This window comes from Denticeps clupeoides, chromosome 3 (genome assembly GCF_900700375.1).
Source record: "Denticeps clupeoides chromosome 3, fDenClu1.1, whole genome shotgun sequence".
In the NCBI taxonomy this organism is placed as follows: domain Eukaryota; kingdom Metazoa; phylum Chordata; class Actinopteri; order Clupeiformes; family Denticipitidae; genus Denticeps; species Denticeps clupeoides.
In genome coordinates this window covers 13,600,672-13,621,823 of record NC_041709.1, presented here as the reverse complement: position 1 = coordinate 13,621,823, position 21,152 = coordinate 13,600,672, and the positions used below count along the sequence as shown (strand labels likewise).

Sequence of the window (21,152 nt, the reverse complement as noted above, 5' to 3'; positions counted from 1 at the left end):
ACCAGGAAATTTAACTGCGAATTTTCAAAAAAAAATAAAAAAAATTAAAAAAAAGAGCCAAATATTTATGTACAATTTAAAATGGTCAAATACTTCTTTTGATGTTATGTATATATGTTGTATCATTTTAATAAAATGTTTTAAACAATGAATTACTAAAACAGCTATTATAGGCCAAAATGCATGTGTGTACATTAAATAAATTATTCTTAAAACTTGACAGATTTTGCACATTTTCTTCATTTTATTGCCTTCGAAACATCTTACCAAGCAGAGCTGTTCAGGACATACATACCATTCATTTGAGCAGCAAAAGCTACAAAAAGTCAAAATAGCTTTATTGAAGAAGGAAAAAAGGGTGGTGGGGGGTGTTAAAGTGAACTGCCATATACATTACAGCTATTTACATATGTTTACAAGGCAAAATAAACAGCTGAAATACAAAATAATTCTGGGTATTCCTTTGTAAAAAAAAATTCAATTCTTTTAAGGTTGGGGGAAAAAAAAAAAAAAAAAAGTAGCTAGACAAGAAAATGCTCGTTTTGTAGAGCGAGAACTGACTAGAGAGAAGGTTTAGAGCTCAAGCGATTGAGACAAAAACAAGAAACTTCCCCTGTACAAAACACACAAACCAGACAGGTTTCATTTTAATGTGCAGATCTGCCTGAACAATTTGAGAAGATGTCAAAGTAGTATGCTTATATACAAAAAAGCAGCCTTCTTTGGAGGAATCAAACATGAAACAAACCTAAAAGCCACTGTACATGTGTACTCATTGTTTTTCAAAAACTGGGTGTAAAATAAATACATATTTCTTTATAGTGATTCCATGTGCAGTTCTTACAATTTCCCTCCTCAAATTCCATTGGACAACATCTCCAGTGAGTTCCCAATTCATATTTATAATATACGAAAATAAGTACCTCATGGCTCAGATTTCGCCAAATGGTGAAGTCAGCCACTATATAAGATGACTTCAGTAATTCAAATAATCATTAGATTTTAATGCTCTGTTCACCTTTCACTATGGTCAGCAGTCACTAAAGTCATGGGTTCATGATACCATGATTACAAAAAGGAAGAATTATTTCACTCAATTACATTAAATCAAATCAAAGTGCAAAAAGGGAGGGGGGCTGGATTAGTGTGAGACACTGTAAGATCACAAATGACGATATTTCAATGCCGATGTCACCAATAATAGTGAAGGAGTACAGCAGGAGTATTCAATAGAAAATAAATAAATTGGTCACTAACAGATAAGCTGCAACAATAAATATAATTCATTCAATATAATTAAAAAAAGGAAAAAAAAATAAAAATCATACCCTCACAGTCCTATTCAACTGAAACCATCAGAAGCCATTGGGCAACATGATTAAATTTTTGAAAGAAAAACAGACATCATTTAGTATATTAACCATACTAATTTCAAGTAAACCTGTCAACCGGAAACCTGATATGCTGTTACAGGATTACCAAAAAAATCCTCTCCAAACCTGTTTAGTAAAAGTTCACTGTGTAAATATAGGCACTCAAATCTAAGATTCAATGGTTAGTCAGTGGATTTAACTGATTCAAATCGTATCTATGGTAGTGGATTTAGTTTAACAAAAGTGGCCTCATCTCCTTCAATACATTTTCTTTACATCGGCCCTGCATTTTTGTAGGAAGTGATACTGGAGGGCAGAATTTCTGAGGCACCCCTTCCTGTCAGTACCTGCTAACAGGTCGCTTGCTTCTAGGCAGCAACATGTGGACTGACACTGAGGGATGGCTTGAGAAGGAGCAAATGCCGATGGCCGCTTTTTAAAAACACGTTGTCTCCAAAGCTGGGGGTCGGCCAGCAAGTCACTTTGCACTTAATCTTGCAATGAGTCACTCAGAAAATCACTATAAATAAGTCAGTTGAAGGAGAGTGGGATACATTCGGCCTTTGGAAAGAGGGGACATGGGGGACAAAATACTTTGCAACAATTCAGACACAAGTAAGGCACACAGGTAAAGACTTCATACACTGTTAAAATGCAAGAACAGGGGCAGACGTTGAGGGCCATCCACTAGTATCTCGGACAGACGTCCACCTTCACCGCATCAAGAGGTGACAACCTGACTGGTGTGACATTTTGGGTGAAATGGAGATGTCAAATGAAGGCAGCTGATCAGCTCTCTCATCAAAATGACTCAAAATCAAGATTTTTAGAAACAGTTCTAATTCTGACAAATCTGTGAAAATAGTTGGCTTTTAGACCTCCTGTCAGTTGGTAAAATGTCACTTGGTTCTAAATTATCCATGCTGGGTCTGTTGTGTTCATCTGAAAAATGACATACTGTAGGATCCATCCCAAACTCGGATTAGAAATTGAGGAACAAAAAAAATAAATACATTTTTGTGAAGGTGTAAAAATGTTAAGACTTTTGATTTCACTCATACTTTGCCATTCCAGGTAGGAGAACAATAGCTGGTTTCATACTGTTGCAACAGAAATCCATTTAACTTGGGGAAAAAAAAAACATTACATTACCACAATTTTCTTTTAATATTATTAATAATAAAAAAAAACGAGTTACTCTGGCACAATTGCAGCAGAGATCCTGGAGGCCCATCTAATCCATACATTGCTTATTAATTCATCAGTTTTGTAATATACATATTCACGTCGGCACTGGACCGGTGTTTTTTTGGTCTGTAGTGGTCTGTAGCACTGGGTAACGTTGCTGCCTTGTCCACAGTCACCATGTCAAAGTAAGACTGGGCAGAATGAGTTGTGATTGAGGCGTTCAGTCCTTCAGTGGCTAGAGTCGCTCACAGCTAGAACATGTTCAAATAAATGATATGTGCCTGTGTGTGAGCTGAGCTGTGATTATGGTGAATGCTGCTATATACCGTCCTCACTTGTTCCAGGTGCATTTGGGACCGCAGGGAAGAAATGGACAGGGCATTGACATAGTTTAGAAGTAGACAAAGTGCAAAAGAACGCAGTTCCATATTTTCTCTTCTTTCTCTCTTGTGCGAGTGAAACATCAGAAAGGGGAGAGGGGTGACTGGGTGGGTGGGCATATTTTGGCAGGGGTCAGTGGGTCTGCTGGGTGCTCAGTCTGAGGCAGTGTAGACCCTCCCGTGTGTAACGAGCCATTGTACTCACGCTGGAGGTCAGGCTCAATGGGCCCGAAGTAGAGTCCACCGCCAACAACAGCCCTACAAAACACACAAAAACATTAAACATGAGGACAAAATAAAATAGGCAGTGTTTCCAAAGCCTGGACCCTGGGTAAGTCACATGGCTTCACAACCTGCCACACTCATTATTAGGCCATTACGAAAATAAATAAATACATACATAAAATAAATGGTTACACTAGATTTATAAGTATATTTCTTCTTTCTTTTGATTTTTTATTTTCTTATTTCCTAAAGACTTTTATTTTGTTTTTGAGACCCGGTTCAGGTCTCTTGGACACATGGCGTGAGCTGTGAGAGGTGCGTGGGGTTTGTGTGCAAAAAGTTATTTCTTTCATTTTAATTTATGTACATATTAGGAATAAATTTAATGTGTGTTTAGTGATTTTTTTTATGTTCTTTTAATACTGTATATTGTAGAGAGAGGTGCAGAAAGACGCGATGTGTGACGCGATGTTCTGACGCGACCTTGCTTTTTGTACAGGGATGCAGTATTGTAAATTGTGAATGCTTTATGTTAATGTTCAGTTCTCTTGGACACATGGCGTTAGTTGTGAGAGAGAGGTGCAGAAAGACACAATGTGCGACCTTGCTTTTGGTACAGAATACACTTTGCACAGAAAATCTCTTGGGTGTCAGCTCATCATTTGTGGTTCAAGAAACGAAATCAAAAAGTTACACAACGCAGAAGAAGAACCGCTACAATATGATGACTTTCACCTTGATATTTCAGCGCGGATGTATACCTAGCCAAATTGCACTGTAGGGGACGAGAACGAGTCTTCGAACTGTGAAATTACCACATCAAACGTGACGTGGTAACATGGATGCAGCTATTAAACTGAATAAACAGTTGGTAAACACAAGTACATCTTAATGAACATAATTTATTTTCATCACCAATTATCATAGTAGTTATCATGTGATGCAAGGTGGTAGGTAGCCTAGTGGGTTAGACACTCGCCTGTGAACCAGAAGACTCAGGTTCAAATCTCATTTACTACCATTGTGTCCCTGAGCAAGACACTTAACCTTAAGTTGCTCCAGGGAGACTGTCCCCGTAAATACTGATTGTAAGTCACTCTGGATAAGGGCGTCTGATAAATGCTGTAAATGTACATTTTGGAAACAGGAGATGAGCCCCTGGTCTAATGCGCCACCTGGCTTGAGAAACCCGTTCTCAAAGACTTACTTTTAGTGATTATTTGGGTAGCACACATATTCTGAATGCCTTCGGCAGACTTCAAATGAGCCATTTTAATCTAGATTAATATAAAATATAGATTACTCTAGATTAATTCCAAGATTACAGTGAAATTAATCTAGATTAAGAAAATTCATCTATGGCCACCTCTAATATATATATTTTCTCTTCATTTTTTTTTTTTTTCCCAAAGGTTCAGCAACAGCACCACCCAGTGGCGTGTGTAGACTAGCAGTTTCTCACATATTCAAAACTAGTCCTATAAATTAAAAACTAAACCAATCCTGAACATCAGAGCTTGAACATGAGCCCTCCTTAACCCACATGGCACTCATAAACCTAAAGGTAAATCCAAACGTGTAAAACACAGTTTCCTTTGTTTTCTAGTCACACACTCCATTTTGATGATTAGGGATGTTTTGGGGGGTTAAATGTGGCCTCTTACCACTGCCTCTCTGTGCCAGCTCTATGGCCTGTTCCCAGGTGTCATGGGCATTTAGGAAGAGTGTGGTGATGTTGACGTAGGATGACGCCACCTGCTGGATGACCTGGGGTATTGACGTAGTGCTCGCTGACCCTGCCAAGCTGTGGCTGGAGCTTTGGCTGGAGCTGGCCGAGCTGGCTGGGGAAGGCAGGGGAGAGATGGGGGAGGGTGTGCCCATACTTCTAAACGTCCAGGGAGAGAAAGAGAATTTCTCTGAAATCTTCAGTTTAACAGTCATTTGAAAATCTGCATTATACATTCATTCGGAGTCACTGTAAACTGCATCTAACAGACTCCATCGCAAGGAGACAATGAGTTCTTACTTTGAGATGCAGGGGGAAGGAGCCTGAGCAGACTTGGAGCTCTAAGGAAAAAAAAAAAAAGTTGTCAATATTAGTGCTGGGCCAGTTTATTGTTGTGGTAATGCATTATTTTAAACTAACGGCTACAATTATTTTATTTATAACGCAGTTTTCTTTGATTATTTTTATTTTGAATACACATACATTTAAACCCCGGGTCAGTACTGGCTTAGAATGGAAAAAGAGTAAGTAAGCAAGAATTTTGAATTTATCATTGAATGTTGCACATAATAAAATTAATAATGATTAATCGAGAAGGGGAAATTCTATTTTTCTCGTTGCCAGCGTTGTCAGTATCCATCACATGACATTTTAGTTACTCAAACTAATATCCACAGAGTTGTGTTCATTAGTGATTGAGAACCCAAAAGCTTCCCACCTTGAAATGATCTGTGAGTGTTCTGGAGTACTTAAGTGCTGCTTCTCTTTTGTAGCGAAACATGGCCATTTGCAGAAGGGACTGGCACTTCATACTGAAAGAGGAAGAAGAAAAAGAAAAAAAAACAATGAACAAGTTACCATGGAAACCTTAATTCATGTTCTTTCTGAAAGGAAAGAAAAATGTTTACTACAGTAAATAAAATTTCTGAGCAGTGCTACTCACCATAAAACTGCAAACTCTCTCTCGGTGGCAGGAGCCGCTGGGTCGAGAAAGTTTTTCAGCTTTAGTATAAATCTGCACAAACACAAAACAAATGTCAAAAAAGACTGACACCAAGCACGACCCAAATAAATCCAACCTCTGAACTCCTCTACACTTCCAGGAACAGAATCCACTGCAGCCCTCACCTGATAAGGTCCACAGTTTCAGAGAACATGGTGTAAGCTGATTTTGGTGTGTGGGGATCTGACTCCATGGCAATGCCACTCTCCACGAAGGACATGGCAGCCTCCAGGTACTTGAAGGCTTTGGAAACTTTATCTGACTGCAATTAGGGGGAGGAACGGTGGATGATGAGCACTGACAAAGAGTGAGAAGGTATAAAAATAAAAGAACTTACCATGGCATCAGCTTTGTGCTTCAGTTTCTTGGCTTCGTTCATGTGATACTCCACAGAATTTTGTCTACAAGATTGAAAAAAGTGGCAGCATTGAAATTCAAGATTAGGTAACAATTCACTTAATTTGGTATATTACATAACTGTCTTTATCTTACCTTTCTAATTGGATATCGTTTTTCTAAAGGGTTATCTTTGTGCCAAAGACACAATTTCCTGTCCTTTCATAAACAGGATTTGTTTAATTTGTCTAAAACTATGCTCTATACTGTAAGGCCAGCGCAGCTCTACTGCTATACACCTTGCCAGAATGTGCTCCTCAGAAGCAAAACAAGTTCATAAACTACTGTACCTCTCATCACATCTAAGCAGGGCTCTGTGATGAGCTGGGGCACACGAGGGCTGGGCCGACTCCGGTACTGCAAAGCTGCCCTTTGGTGCCTTCTGTAAAGAATAAGAGAAATATATGAAGATGTTTTTTTTTGATGTAAGGTGCAGAGAGAGGTTGCAGGTTCATATTCACTTTCACTATATTTCAAAGTATGAACAGTGAGGAACTGTGAACTGTGTACATTTCTTTGCACCTGCACTGAAGCTAGCAAGACTGCGATCGCCAATCTTTCTTCAAACAAGAGAAAAAGCAGGATTTTCTGGCACACCATAGTGTCAATAATAATGTACAAAGCAGTAAACATCTGCCCTGCTATCACTATTGACAAAACCCATTTGTTTGCTTTACGTAACATCTTTTTCCTTCCCCAGGTATGATCAAAATAAAATCTTCAAAAAGAGAGAGTGATTAAGGTAAAATATATCTTTATTCAGCATTTGATCATGTGGGGTAAGTTTTGTATTTAATTTATTAGAAAAAATATAGCACACAGTCAACTTCTATTAAAATGTTGTTTCTAATGTTTGTTCAAAACATATCTACGAATGAAAAAGAGATCACACCTTGCCAGTCTTGTTCTGCTCAGATCGTTTTCCTGAGCTCTTCTTGTGCTTGAGCGTGGAGTCCCCACCCTCCTCTGGTCCTCTGAAGCCTGGAGGTTCACCCAGACTTGGTTTGTGCTTTGACCCCTTCACAGACTCTGTTGCCTGGGCCTGAGTGTCAGCTGGAAGGCCCTTTTCCTTCTCCTGCTTCTTTTTCTTCTTCTTCCTCCTCTCCTTTTGCTCTGGACTGCCTTTGGGAACCCTGTGAGGGAAGGAGCCGGGGTGCATGATTAAGACCAGTAAAGAAAAAAGCTGATGGAAGAACATAATAAACCCATGTCTGTATTGCAGGGACTTTCCTATTAACGGTCATAAACATGTCCACACCTGCAGCACCATTCCTATAGAAAATAGACTGTTTATATAGGTATATGAAACAATTTCAAAATCTTCATTCTTGCTGCCCTAATTTAATTTACATAAAGTTTTTTTTTTACGAATTGAGTTCCTGTGTGGGGTGTGACATATGACGCAGTGCAATACATAAAGATAGAGCCAAACAATGAACTTCCATGCACATTCATTAAATTTAAAGTGAAGAGATAGTCATTGTGAAACACTGCAGCACACAGTGCATACAACGAAATGTGTCCTCTGCTTTTAAAAATCTCCCTTGGTGAGCACCCTTGGTGTGATTATGTGCGCAGAGTGATTTACCTTACTGCTTTTTTTTTACTATTATGGCTCTTTTTCTCATTTCTTTAAACATTGTCTGTTACTCATTTGCACACCTTCACCCTACCAGTTACACATATGTTATGTTAAAGACATAAAAGTGTAATATTTGGTTATGTTTGCAATATTTGCATATTGGTTCATTGTTTACTTGCAACATTTGCAATACTGTGGTCTGTAGCAGTTGCAAAAAGCATTTCACTGCACATCATACTGTGTATGACTGTATGTGACAAATAAAATTTGAATTTAGAATTTAAATTGGTGTGGGGACGGTGCTTTGCTCAGTGGCACCTTGGCGGATTGGGATTCGAACCAGCAACGTTCTGATTACGGGGCCGCTTCCTTAAATTGCTGACTTGTTGTCTGTGAAAGATGCTTTACTTACTTATTTTCAAATAAAAACATGCGACTGCTGTGCCAAAACACAGGAGTAATGGGTGGTAGTGGCCTAGCGGGTAACACACTCGCCTACGAACCAGAAGACCCAGGTTCAAACCCCACTTACTACCATTGTGTCAACCCCACTTACTACTGATTGTAAGTCGCTCTGGATAAGTGCATCTGATAAGTACTGTAAATGAGTAATGTACATGCATGAAGGAGGTATTGTGGTCTTTCCATTTGAATTACTATCTTTGAAATAATTTTAAGCGTGAAAGTGAAGTGATTGTCACATATGATACACAGCAGCACAGCACACGGTGCACACAGTGAAATTTGTCCTCTGCATTTAACCCATCACCCTGAGTGAGCAGTGGGCAGCCATGACAGGTGCCCGGGGAGCAGTGTGTGGGGACGGTGCTTTGCTCAGTGGCACCTCAGTGGCACCTTGGCGGGTTGGGATTCGAACCAGCAACCTTCTGATTATGGGGCCGCTTCCTTATTCGCTAGGCCACCATTGCCATGGTTAACAATATTCATTGTTAACCATGTCTTGCCATTGTATTAACACTTCTTATTCTCAGGGATATCAAACGTCACATCCTGGTAAGCGGTGCTGAAGTCTGGAGTAGGGAAGGAGTCACATCAGACCGTCTCAGTACAAGCAGGACTGCATTGGGCACAGTGTCAGTTACTCACGCTGGTTTTGTGGAGTCCAGTTGGGCTGAGACGAGCGAGGGGGGTGGCTTGCTCTCTTTGTCCAGTTTTAACCGTTTCCTAGGCACAGATTTGTTACTCTTCTCCGCCTGTGAATCAAAGCACCATCATTGCCAATAAGCACCAATACCTTCATATGAGCAAATATGTAAAACTCTGCTAAAACTTTTGTTGATAAAAAATAAACTCGCAGTCAACACTTTAGTGAAGTCAGTCAGCGTGAGATTAATAAAAGTTACAAACATACAGCTTAGAGCAAACCACAAAGTAGGGCAACAGCATGAATAATTTGTGGCCCAGTCACTTCCACTACGGAAACAAAAAGCTCATTTGGCATGAGGGGTGCTGAGGGAAAATGGCAAGCAGCATTCGGTTTGATGTCGATGCGCTGAGATAAAGGCGGCTCAGTGGAGGGCAGATGGTTCTAACGTCAGTCTTGTCGTAACAGGACCCCTTAGGGGTGCTGTGCCGTGAGTCACCGGGATCTTGCATCTCCCGCTGGAGCAGTGTTGGGATTTTCGGCGCTAACCTGGAGCCGAGCCTGAGCTACAGCTCTCAGCCAGCGGCTGCTCAGTCTCGTCCTTTGTCTGCTGCATGCGGGGCTACGTGGAACTACAAAACACTGTTTGCTAGAAAGAGCAGGTCGGACAAGCCAACATGTTTACAGTAGAGAGTAGGCTTGCATGTCTACAAAAAATAAAATAAAAAAACGAAACGCGCACAATAAATGCATGCACCGCAATCAATAGGTATAATTGTTTTATACTAATTTCTATACATGCATGTTAAAATCACAATCATATGACTGGATTTCAATCCATAATCCTGGAGAGATCAAGGTCTTCAGGGAACTGGAATGTATGATAACTACACATGCAATCATGGAATGTCATTATTAAAAATAATACAACCTGATCAAGCATCTTTATATTAAATGAACACACACAGTATACACAATTATCAAATGATCTCAATTTCTAGAAAGTTGAAATTCGGAAAGTGCAACTCACTGGTCTCTTTTTGCCAGCTTTAGTGGAAATGTCGTCACTGTGCGACACCTTCTTCTCTGTCCTGGGTGCAGAGGGCTGCTGTGGGACTCTAGAGAGGAAGCTGAGGTTGATCTTCACCACAAGGGAGTGTGGAGAACTCGCTTGAGTCTTAGGAGGAGCGCCACTTTTGCCTTCTCGCACAGGCGAGTGACCCCCATGTTTTTTGGAGAGTTTGGGGTGGCTGCTAGCATGAACGCTGCTGGTTTTGGCCCGTGGTGGAGGAACCTGGACAGGGCTGGAAGGTGCAGGATTGTCCCCATCTTTGAAAAGAGCTGTGGTCTTAGGAACAATCTCTTTAGTTTTCTTTTTGTCAGACAAGTTGCGCTTGGTTGGCTTCTCATTTGACACTTTGTTGGCGGATGTCCTATGGTCTGCTTTCGTCTTGACTTTTGGTGGATCCTTAAAAGCAATTTCTTTGTCCTGTTGTGCCACCTCAACACTCTCTACCTGCAGCCCAGCATGGCAGTTCTCCTGCCGAGTGGCTTTAGAGGTTTTGCTCGGCTGCTTGTTGCCTATGTTTTTCCTGGACAAGTTTTCAACAGGCTTGGGAGATTTGAGGCCACAGTGTTGGCTTGTGCTCCGTGACTTCACCTCAGCATCGCTGGGCACCGGCCGTACATGTGGAGTGTGAGAACTGTAGTAGTTGGATGGCGTAATGACCTCCTCCTGGGGTTTGGATGCAGGGTTGAGGTTGTGGAGCACCTCTGACTGTGTCTCCACATTCAGGCTGGGCTGAGGCTCTTTCAGCCAGCGGCCCAACTGCCAATCAATGTCAGCAGGACCTTCATTCTGCAGTCCACACACACACACACACACACACACAGAGAGAGAGAGAGAGAGGATACCACACAGAAATTAACAAAAACCTTGAGCTTGATGTCTCACGATACATGCAATTAAATTATAGGTTCTCCTTAGATTTTTTTTAAACCACATTTTTATACTTAATTTTGTGGGAGGTCTGGGTTTGAGTCCCAGCCAAGTTTTCCTAAATTTCCTTTTGGGATCATTCATTCATACATACATACATACATATATATATGTGTGTATGTATGTATGTATGTATTTCAGTAAAATCAAACACTAATTTTTGTTTATTTGTAACCAGCAATAATAATAACATAAAATAAATCACTACAACACTACCTTTTCATGAAATGAATTGTGTAACTGAGCTGAAAGAGGACAGGGCTGAGAAGAAAGGGTTAAGAGTGCTGTGGAGTTCAAAAGGGAAGTTGTGGACAGCGCTTGGCCAAAACAATGGTTACCACCCAAATTCATCTATAGAAACCCAAAGGGGGATTCTGAATGTTTACCACATGGAGTGTTGGTTTTTGGGACCTTGTTATCTCTGCAACTGCTCGCCATCACATGTGTGAAGGTCTGTTGCACTGAGTGAGTATGTTGCACCAGACAGTATATTTTAATAAGTGCAGTCGAGCAAGAGGACCATGTTGTACCTTGGCAGGAGGAAGGCTGCTCCTGGCTGGGGGAGCAACTCCCTCTCGCTCTTCCCCGCCACTTTCGCTACTCTCACTGTCGGAGTCTGAGCTGCTCTCTGATTCGCTGGAGCTGGCCGTCTCTCCACCGCTGGAGTGTGCAGGCTGGGCGGTGCTGCAGTCTGGAGCCACACTGGGAGAGAAGACACGATGGCAGCCACAGACAACAATAATGCAGATCAGTCATATGTCACATTAATCAGCTGGAGCTTTTCAAAAACACAACCATGATATCAACACACATCCACAAGCACAAGTATTCGCAAAAGGCTATTTAACAACAGTTTATATATTTTTAATCAAGACCATTGGTCATGTGATTGCTACATCATGACACAGTCAGAGTTCTGGTCTTGGCTCTACAGAAAATAAAGCGACTAAGCATGACAGAGTGCAGACGAGAGAAACAAACAGAAAGAGCGAGTGAGAGAAGGGCGGTTAGAGGGCGAGTGCGAAACAGGAAGGTGGAGGCGGGGCAGGAGGCCTTGGATTCCAGGTTAAGCACATTAAACCCCCACTGGCTGAGGCCTGTGAAGCCACAGCAGTACATGTGCACCAAGCTGAAGAGATAAGTGCTGCAGACTGAAACAGCCAGCATTTGACCACAGAGAAAGACCCTCTTATCTAAAGCCAGAGGCCTAAATCACATTAACATGGTCTGCAAGGGGGGAAAATGAGCACACATGCTTTACTTTGTAACTGAGCTGCCTGTACTCTGCCTGCTGAAAATTATAAAACACTAATTGTCCTGATCAAATCAAGCAGTCAAGGCACCAAGACGGATAAACAGTGATGGCAATTTAGCAAAATGAATTAGGATGAAGGTAAATGTGCCTTCATGAGCAGGGAGACTTCAATCCATTACAGAGTGGCTTCAATCCATTAGTGTGGTCACCAGCGGGGTTCTTGGTGACTGGGGTCCCGGCAGCAATCAGATCTTTAACAAGCTCCTTTTGGGTAGTTGTGGGCTGTTCACTCACCATTTTCATGATGCTCCTAACCCCATGAGACAAAACCTTGCATGGAGCTTCATGGAGTCTAGGGCAATTGATTGTCATTTTATATTTCTTCCATTTCTGAATAATCATATTAATAGTAGTCACCTTCTGACTGATTCTCGCTCTTTGGTTTTGCCGATGGTGATGGAGAGGTTGTAATGGAAGAAACAGATTCTGTGGACAGTTTTATACACATGACTAGGGGCAGTGATGACCTAGCGGGTAAGGAAGCAGACCTGTAAATCAGAAGGTTGCTGGTTCGAATCCAGCACTGAGCAAAGCACCGTCCCCACACATGGCTCCTCGGGCACCTTTCATGGCTGCCCACTGCTCACAAAGGGTGATTGCTTAAAAGCAGAGGACGCATTTTGTTGTGTCACCGTGTGCTGTGCTGCAGTATTTCACAATGACAATCACTTTCACTAGATGAGATCAGGTGTATCTGTAATTGATTTATTGCAATTAGTGTACCTCACCAAACACTTTTCACTCAAACGCATATCAATTTATGACTATGTACACGTTTGTTGATATTCTGTCTCTCTTTGTTAAAATACAACTATTGTAATTAGAGACCGATCATTTCTCTGTAACAAACTTACTAAATTAACAGGGGATCAACAAAAAAAAAAAAATAAAAATAAAAAATCTCCCACTGCATATGTCTGGATTGACACTGAAATAAGAGCTGGTGGCTACTTCTACTGAAGACGTAACATGGCACTTATTGTACCATGTTTCTAGCTACTAGCTAATATCCATACTTTGCTGTTTCACAGCATATGGGTTTCCTGTCACATGAATTAAACACCTTATATATGTTAAAATGTGCAAAAGCACAATACGTTTACAATAACACAAAACACCTTTACCATAATCAAAGGCAGCGTAAGAATCTAAATGGAAATTGTGCTTTAAGTGAAACTGAAGTGATTGTCATTAGGAAATTGTCATTACTCCATGTTTGGCTTTGTAGGCCAGCATCAGTATTTTGAATCTGATGCGTGCAGCTACTGGGAGCCAGTGGAGGGAACGTAGTAGAGGGGTGGTGTGGGAGAATTTGGGAAGGTTGAAGATCAGTCGTGCTGCTGCATTTTGTATGAGTTGTAGAGGTCGGATAGTACTCAGAGGTAGAGGCTAAGACATACAGATGATGAAAAGCTCGTCCTATCATCATTGGCCTTCTAAAAGTTGAGGTCACACAGTAACATGTTGCTTCTATGAAAATGTGCATGCATTAAAAAGGGGGTTTTCAATGCTAGACTCTAAATCTACATCTTTTCTGTTTATTTTTCACTTTCAAATTGATTCTGACAAGCTTCAAAACTAGAAGAAAGCTGGAGGGGGAAAAATGTAGAAGCCAGTATGAAAGATTCCATCTATACCTAAAGTTTCACGAGCAACTCCAGTATAAGAGGCAGACCATGAATGATGAAGACATGATCAAGGTCACTTGACCACAAAAAAGTTAAATTAAATGCTCCACATAGGAAGAACGTTCATATGGGGACAGAAATAGACTAAGAGGAGACATCTTGTGACCACATTCGTCACAAGACGCTGTGGTGTGACAACAGCCCTGCGGGTCATGTCCAAGTGGCAGAACACCGTGTGTGAGAGTCTCAAATGTCTCTTTCCACTCTGATGTTAACGAGGACTCCCGCATAATGAGGTAATGAATAATGGGTCTGTGCAGCAGTCTGTGCTGTCGGCTAATCAGAGGAGGTTTCCTGCCCTTCATAGCAGCATAGTCTCAAAAAGGAGGTGAAGAACTATACTCACGATAATTCCTGTGGACAGGACGCCAGTGGAGATTTTGGTGAGCAGTATTCTGGGGGAAAGGAGAAGAAGAAAGTTAAATGCCAAGGAGGAACAAAAAACAAGAATATTTCTAATACATTCATTGTGAGAAATAAAGGGATGACACAAGCATGACAATAGATCACAGAATCTCATTAACAGAGGTGAACAAAGAGCACTTTAAATCCACCATATTGAAAATCACTAAAATGCACTGATGATCAGTCTACAAAGTACATGCAACTCTGTAATAAACTGAAAATGTTGTTCTTTATTAGTACATACTGTATAATATTCACAAATTCCTTCATATTCTCTCACAAACATTCGTATTTCCTTAGTTACAGTTTTATGTATTATATCATTCACAACACACACATGTAACATACATGGAGAAATCGACTGATTCTGTCAGATGTGCTATAGAAGATGCATTGTGCTGGGTTGGGAGTAAGGTGTGTGAGCGCTATCCCATTTGAACCTAAATTGATAAAACAGTCTTCTGGGTGTCAGAAATAGTTAAACGAAAAACAATCACGTAGATATTTATCAGGTGGCACTCATGTTTTTAAATGGTTATTTTTGTACAATTTTGTGAAGGTGTTTGGCACTGTGAAATTGGACCTTCTTATTCCAAACAAAAGGAAGAAATAATATTACAGTTCATCTTGGAATGATACTAACTCTGCCTGGGCAAAAAAAAAAAAAAAAAAAAAAAAAAAAAAAAACACATTTTGTGTGTGTGTGTGTGTATATATATTTTATTTTTTTTGTGCGCGTGTGTGGTTAAGACCTTGGTTTCTGAATATAATGAGTGGCCATAATGGAGGAAGTAACAGCTATAGTGATTAAATGTCAACACCGCCCTCACATTGTCAAGGGACCGTTGTAAAGAAACATTGCAGCCACACCAGGAACACAACCCATAACAGTATAGACCTCAAAATGAGGGTATCTATGGGGTATCATAGGGGCAACTCCAGGAGATACAAGACCCAGTCTTAAACCAAATGCTTCTTCCCCTAATAAGAAAATATATTCTCTTCTCTAGACTAGGTAGTGTTCCTGTAGCCAGGTCTTTATGTGGCACTTGTTGTTGGTGGGATCAGCCAAAGTGGGTTCAGAGGCTTTTTTTTGGGGACACACTAAGTCAGAGATCTGGTTTTCAGCCACTTGGATGAGTCGATTGTGGAAACAGCAGCACAGCAAAGATAAACAGGCCAAGAGCCAGGCAATGTGTAACTGCACAGGAAGTTTCAGATCTGCTCAGCTCACTTTGAAGTTTATTCTCCTCTGCAGGGCTTTTAAAGCCTTGATCCACCACTAAGCATAATGTGAGGTGACAGCGGAGAAGCGTCCATGCCTGTGTGCGCGCACAGATGACATTTATAGCATACCACAAAACAAAAGAAGAGCAAAAAAATCTTGACTACATTTTCCAGCCCTTTTCTGCTCTTGCCAAATGATCACAGTAACTAGTCGGGTCTCACTTTCAGCTCATTTACTTACTTGGTATTGAAAAGCCAGTGTGGACATGCTGTGGTTCCTGGGGGGAAATTAGAAAGATTAAAGGTTTCATTGAAGCCCTGTTTTTTGAGAGTTGCATAAATATCATTGATTCTGATCACTGTTTCAAAAGTGCAGCATTTTCAAAAGGTATCAAGAACGATTAGAATCGTGTCAACTTTGGCTGCAATTCTCTGTGTTTTTCAGCAGGTCAAACATTTCTGAAAAACTGGTAGAAAGGGGCTAAAACAATGTGATAAATCTGAACTAAGATGTTTAAAAAGATGCTTCTCCGAGACGACTGAGCCTGTAATTAGTGAACTAGCTTTGAGTAACAGAATCAGTTGATCGAACAGCAGTTGAACTGATCAGGCTGAAACTGTAGGCGCGCACACACACCTTGACAGGGAAGTTGAACTTCGGAGGCTCGGCAGTGCTGGGTGTGTTGATGGCGGTGAGGAGCGGCGGGCAGAAGCGGGTCATTTCCTGTGTGGAACAGTAGAACGTTAGAGCATGCACACCAGGGTCAAACAATCAGCCTCAAAACAGCGATGTTGCTAAACATATGAACCCACCTCAGGTCTAGTACCCATGCTGGATGGCTGCAAAACCATTTTAAACTTCACTTTGTGTGTGTGTGTGTGTGTGTGTGTGTACTATATTTTTTATATATATATATATAAATAAAAAACTACCTTTTCATCCTCAGTGTGTTATTCTAAAGGTTTTACTATGTACTGTACCAGTATTGGTTCCAGGACCCATTTTATTTGGAGGGTCTACCAAATGAGTAGCCGTAACAAAGGGTATTTCTTCTGCATAATTATCATCCCTGCATGCACTCATTCACAGATGGGACTTAACCAATCATACTGCAGTCTTGGTTCATAGTTCCATAGTTCAAAGAGCAAGGACCATTTTCTTTAAAACCAGACAAAATGTACCTGATTTGATTTTGTTTTATGACATGCAACTGTGCTGGCGGCTTCCTCTGGAGGTCAAAATTGGAAAAAGAGTGAAAAGAAGGCCTTTCAGTGGCTGAACTTACCCTCAGGATCTCCTCCACACACTGGACCTCATTCGACAGAGTCTGTAGGAGGAGTCACAGGACAGGAACAGTGAGTAAACATGGAGGGGGCGGTGGAGTCTTCTCACAGTGTATTTAATAAGCACAGCCTGGTCAACCACAACGTTCATAAACACAAGAATTCACATCCATGTGACTCAGTACATGCTCATGTGCATGTACACACAACAAGAAAAAGTGATTCCACCAAGGAAAAATGTTATCTAAAAGCAATGCATTTTTTAAAATATATGTACAAGTTGTTTATTTTGTTCCCAAATTATCATCAAAGTCTCAATTATCATAACATTGAGACATACATTTATAGGGATTATGAGTGTTAAAAAAATATATAGATTTTTTTTTTCTCTATAAATATTTTGGTGACATTTGACTATCCCCTGAATCAGGATACAATCAGCATAAATTGAGAATATTTGGGGCTGTAAATATGTGCTGGTTGTAAAAGACCACAAAAAGGTCCAGACTGAGCCCTATTAATTTTGAAATTTCTGTGTGTTCTTTCTAATTATAACTTCAAATTAGATGGGCATTTTGCATTACTTTAGGTTACTGTAGCTATGTGAATATTATGGCTATGCCACAAAAGAATAGCAAACATCTCAAGTTAACATGAATGTGCCCCTCTCATCACACTGTGCATCTTGCAGGGTTTAAGAATGCCACAAAATGGTCACATTCTTGAAACTAAACATCTAGATTGCTGCTGAAGATTACACATTCCAGAAATAAAAGAAAACAACTTTAGAGTTATCTGTAGAAGCAGCATCCCTACTACCCAATCAGTGACTATTTTCAGAGTAATCTTCCTGTAAAACTATGGCCCAAACTCCCCCAACCCTTCATTGTGTGAAATAATCGATCGGTGTTGACTGATTTTAACAAAACTTCAGAGCTGTTACATAAAGTGAAAAAAAACGCATCACTGTGAAAGCGCTGCCACTTGAGCGTGTGACCTGGCACTGGCACTGGCACTGACACACACACACACACACACACACACACACACACACACACACACACACACACACACACACACACACACACACACACACACACACACACACACACACACACACACACACACACACACACACACACACACACACACACACACACACACACACACACACACACACACACACACACACACACACACACACCCCACAGGGGCCTCAGTTCTGCTCAAAGCAGCTGCCACATTGTAGCCTCAAACGCCAGCCTGCAGGCATAATTTACATTTAGGAAGAGGTTATTTAAATATTGCTGCTAACTTCACTAAAGGCTCATTTTAATAAAGTACATTGCTGATATAAGAAAAAATGTGTTGATTTTTTCCCCAAACAATTTAATGTCAGTTTCAAAATCACTCAGTTTGACTACTGTGATTTTCAGCAAATTTCTGAGCACATGACCGGAAGCATGTTTTATGTCAGAATCTAGCCACCACTGAAAGCGGGAGGGAGGAGGGAAAAAAAGAGACTACAAATCAATGGCTTCAGGAAAATAGTATGTTTAGTAAATGGTATTTTTGTGTTCAGTATCAGTGTGAGAATTGTATTTTTTTATATGACTGAGAACAATACAAAAAAAAAAAAAAAAACACACAAAAAAAAAAAAAAAAACGTGACTGGTGGCCTAGCAGCTAAGGAAGGGGACCCATAATCAAAAGGTTTCAGGTTCAAATTATCAGCACAGTCTGAGCAAACCAAGCACTACATTGGTATGGAATCCAGCCTGGAAAAGAGACTGCCATCAGACCCACAATGTTAGCATGATAAAACCTAAATATGAGGGGACACATTCCACAAAGTTCCAAACCAAACCACCTGAACCAGACAAAAATCATTTATCCTTACCAACTGATGGAGAATAGCCTCTAATTACAGAACTAGTGTCAGCACCAGCCATTAGAAGTTGGACAAACTTTATCCTCTACTTTACTTACTATTTTAATTACTATTTAACAAGCCTGATGGAGCATTCACCATTTGGCCCTAAAGTGCTCACTCATGTTCTGTACTCTTTTAAATATGTTAAAAGACCAATCCACACCAACAAAAAATCTATTCAACTAATGTCATTGGAACTTGCTTTTGTGCTCCACGTACATTGACCAGCAATCAGGCTCATTTGAATTATTAATAATACATTTTACATCCCTTGCATAATTCTCAGAATAGGGGTGACTAAGAAACACATTCAAAATGAACAAGAACAAGACCAGTCTTGAAATGTGGGGAGGAAAAAAAGATAAAAAAAATCCACAAAATTCCTAATCCCTCATTCAAAACGCCGGATCATGCTACAGTGCTCTGAGCGGGACAGACGTAGATACACTGAGTCAGCTCTTAAACCCACACGCAGGGCCAAATGCTGCTCGGAGGACGCAGGCTGCCAAGTCTCACCAACGGTAAATACAGCGAGCAGAAACCTTCGCTGTCTGCAGTTTCTCGTATTGGTGCCTGGCAGAACTCCCAGTTCACGCCTCACTCTCTGTGGAGACGATAAGCGCAGTTTATCTTACGGTTTTACCACAGTGCATTTACACGGCCATAAAACAGGACAGCCGTTACTAGACGTGTCCCCATATACACACACTACATGCTTAGCAGGGGGAAGTGATGTATTGATTTGTAACTAATCATCTCAACAACCAATGCCAGATCAAAAAAAAATAAATACACATGGCAACAACAGAAAGAATGAAAGAGAAGTGATTCTGACAGTTTGCATTCGCAAGAGTTTCATTTGTGAGTGCATGATTATCTATAGTTTTGCTGCCTAAAGCGCTAGAATGTCATCTACATGATCATGCAAGGTATTTGAGGGTGGTAGTAACCTAGTGAGTAACGCACTCGCCTATGAACCAGAAGACCAAGGTTAAAACCCACCTACTGTCCCTGACACTTAGTCTCCAGGGGGGGGCTGTCCCTCTAACCATATGTACAGCAGTGCAAGATACATAAAAAAAAAATAATAAAAATCATAGCCCTTGTATTGTGATATGTACTATATTTGAAAATTCTTGGCAGTAACACAGCCCTACTGGGTAGCAACAGAATCAGCCAGAAAGCAAGAGAAACAGAAATTATAGAAAACAGAAAAGATCTGGGATCAGAATAAAACATGCCAAGGTTAGCGTGCTCAAGCAAACATTTGTGTTTGCCAGCATCTGTCCTAGCCAAGATATCTTCAGTTGACAAAGAGAAGGACATGAAGCAGATATACAAACACTTTTTTTTTTTTTTTTTTCTGACAATGAATCAGCCTCATCCACATGGGCACCGCAGGCAGCAGGTGTGGATGGAGAACGATGCTCATCCTCCAACCCTCGGGGGAAAGGGATGATGAGATCCGAGTCTGCAGGCTGCCGCCATGCCGGAGCGCAGCCACGGCAGCTAATGAGGAGCCGGAGTGATTAGCCAAAAAGACCTGCTGCTGGCAGATCAACTCAAGTGCCCCAGACTCATTACAGAAACATTTCTCTCCAGGTATTGAGATGGACCTTGAATCCAGGCTTTTAGAGTCTTATGTACTGTTCTGGACAAAGATCATGAAATAACATTCGCACTAAATGGCAAAAGGTTTTTGGATCAAGGTCCAGGACCAGGCACAATAAGAATAAAACGTTACCATTGTAGTGTACATAGGGCTGGGAGATTATATAAATGATTTGAGATAAAAATAAAATAAATATGATGATTTGCACAACTACCAAATCAGAATCTACCTCTTCCAATGGCATTTATATTGTGACTGTATAACGCCTTGCTACTTCTCACTCACTACAACACCGCAGGCTAACTGCTGTTTAATATTCTTTATCTTTCTGCCGCACGTGACGCAAACTGACTGTTCCGAAATTCAGTTTGGCGTTGCATGACGCCACTTCTGAGCTCGTTTGAGCGCAGCTTAGGACAGTTCAGCTAGAAAAGAGCACCACAGTCCAAAACTGATTACGCAAGGTTGGTCTGGTTACCGCTGTTATGGTACAAACTTGTGCTGAATATTGTAAAGTTATTTTTCTTTATATGCTAGTTAGCGCTTCTACAAATGTTTCAAATTCATTGCCTCTAAAACTTGAAGCATGTGAAGCAGTTCAAGTGTGTTCCTTTGCTTTATAAAAATTATGAGCTTTCTTCAGGTTTCAGTCCACAAGCTCTCAAACCAGCAATATCTATATTGGAAAATATATCGTGAATTCTCTGTAAC

At 40.7% G+C, this 21,152-nt stretch overlaps 1 protein-coding gene across 2 annotated transcripts in view; it reads right to left on the bottom strand.

The window, feature by feature from the left end:
* Positions 1-220: 220 nt before the first annotated feature.
* The window catches only part of aff1 (AF4/FMR2 family, member 1), a 33,020-nt gene continuing 12,088 nt past the window's right edge, over positions 221-21,152 (bottom strand). For both annotated transcript variants that reach the window (XM_028973945.1, XM_028973946.1), the window contains 16 exons: positions 16,899-16,940; positions 16,250-16,336; positions 15,854-15,890; positions 14,327-14,375; positions 11,508-11,679; positions 10,009-10,836; positions 8,981-9,087; positions 7,184-7,424; positions 6,582-6,673; positions 6,233-6,296; positions 6,021-6,157; positions 5,836-5,907; positions 5,611-5,704; positions 5,193-5,233; positions 4,831-5,051; positions 221-3,199 (listed from right to left, as the gene is read on the bottom strand). In XM_028973945.1, coding sequence (XP_028829778.1) covers positions 3,075-3,199; positions 4,831-5,051; positions 5,193-5,233; positions 5,611-5,704; positions 5,836-5,907; positions 6,021-6,157; positions 6,233-6,296; positions 6,582-6,673; positions 7,184-7,424; positions 8,981-9,087; positions 10,009-10,836; positions 11,508-11,679; positions 14,327-14,375; positions 15,854-15,890; positions 16,250-16,336; positions 16,899-16,940 — 2,409 coding nt within the window. In that variant the 3' untranslated portion in view covers positions 221-3,074. The remainder of the gene's footprint in view (positions 3,200-4,830; positions 5,052-5,192; positions 5,234-5,610; positions 5,705-5,835; positions 5,908-6,020; positions 6,158-6,232; positions 6,297-6,581; positions 6,674-7,183; positions 7,425-8,980; positions 9,088-10,008; positions 10,837-11,507; positions 11,680-14,326; positions 14,376-15,853; positions 15,891-16,249; positions 16,337-16,898; positions 16,941-21,152) is intronic.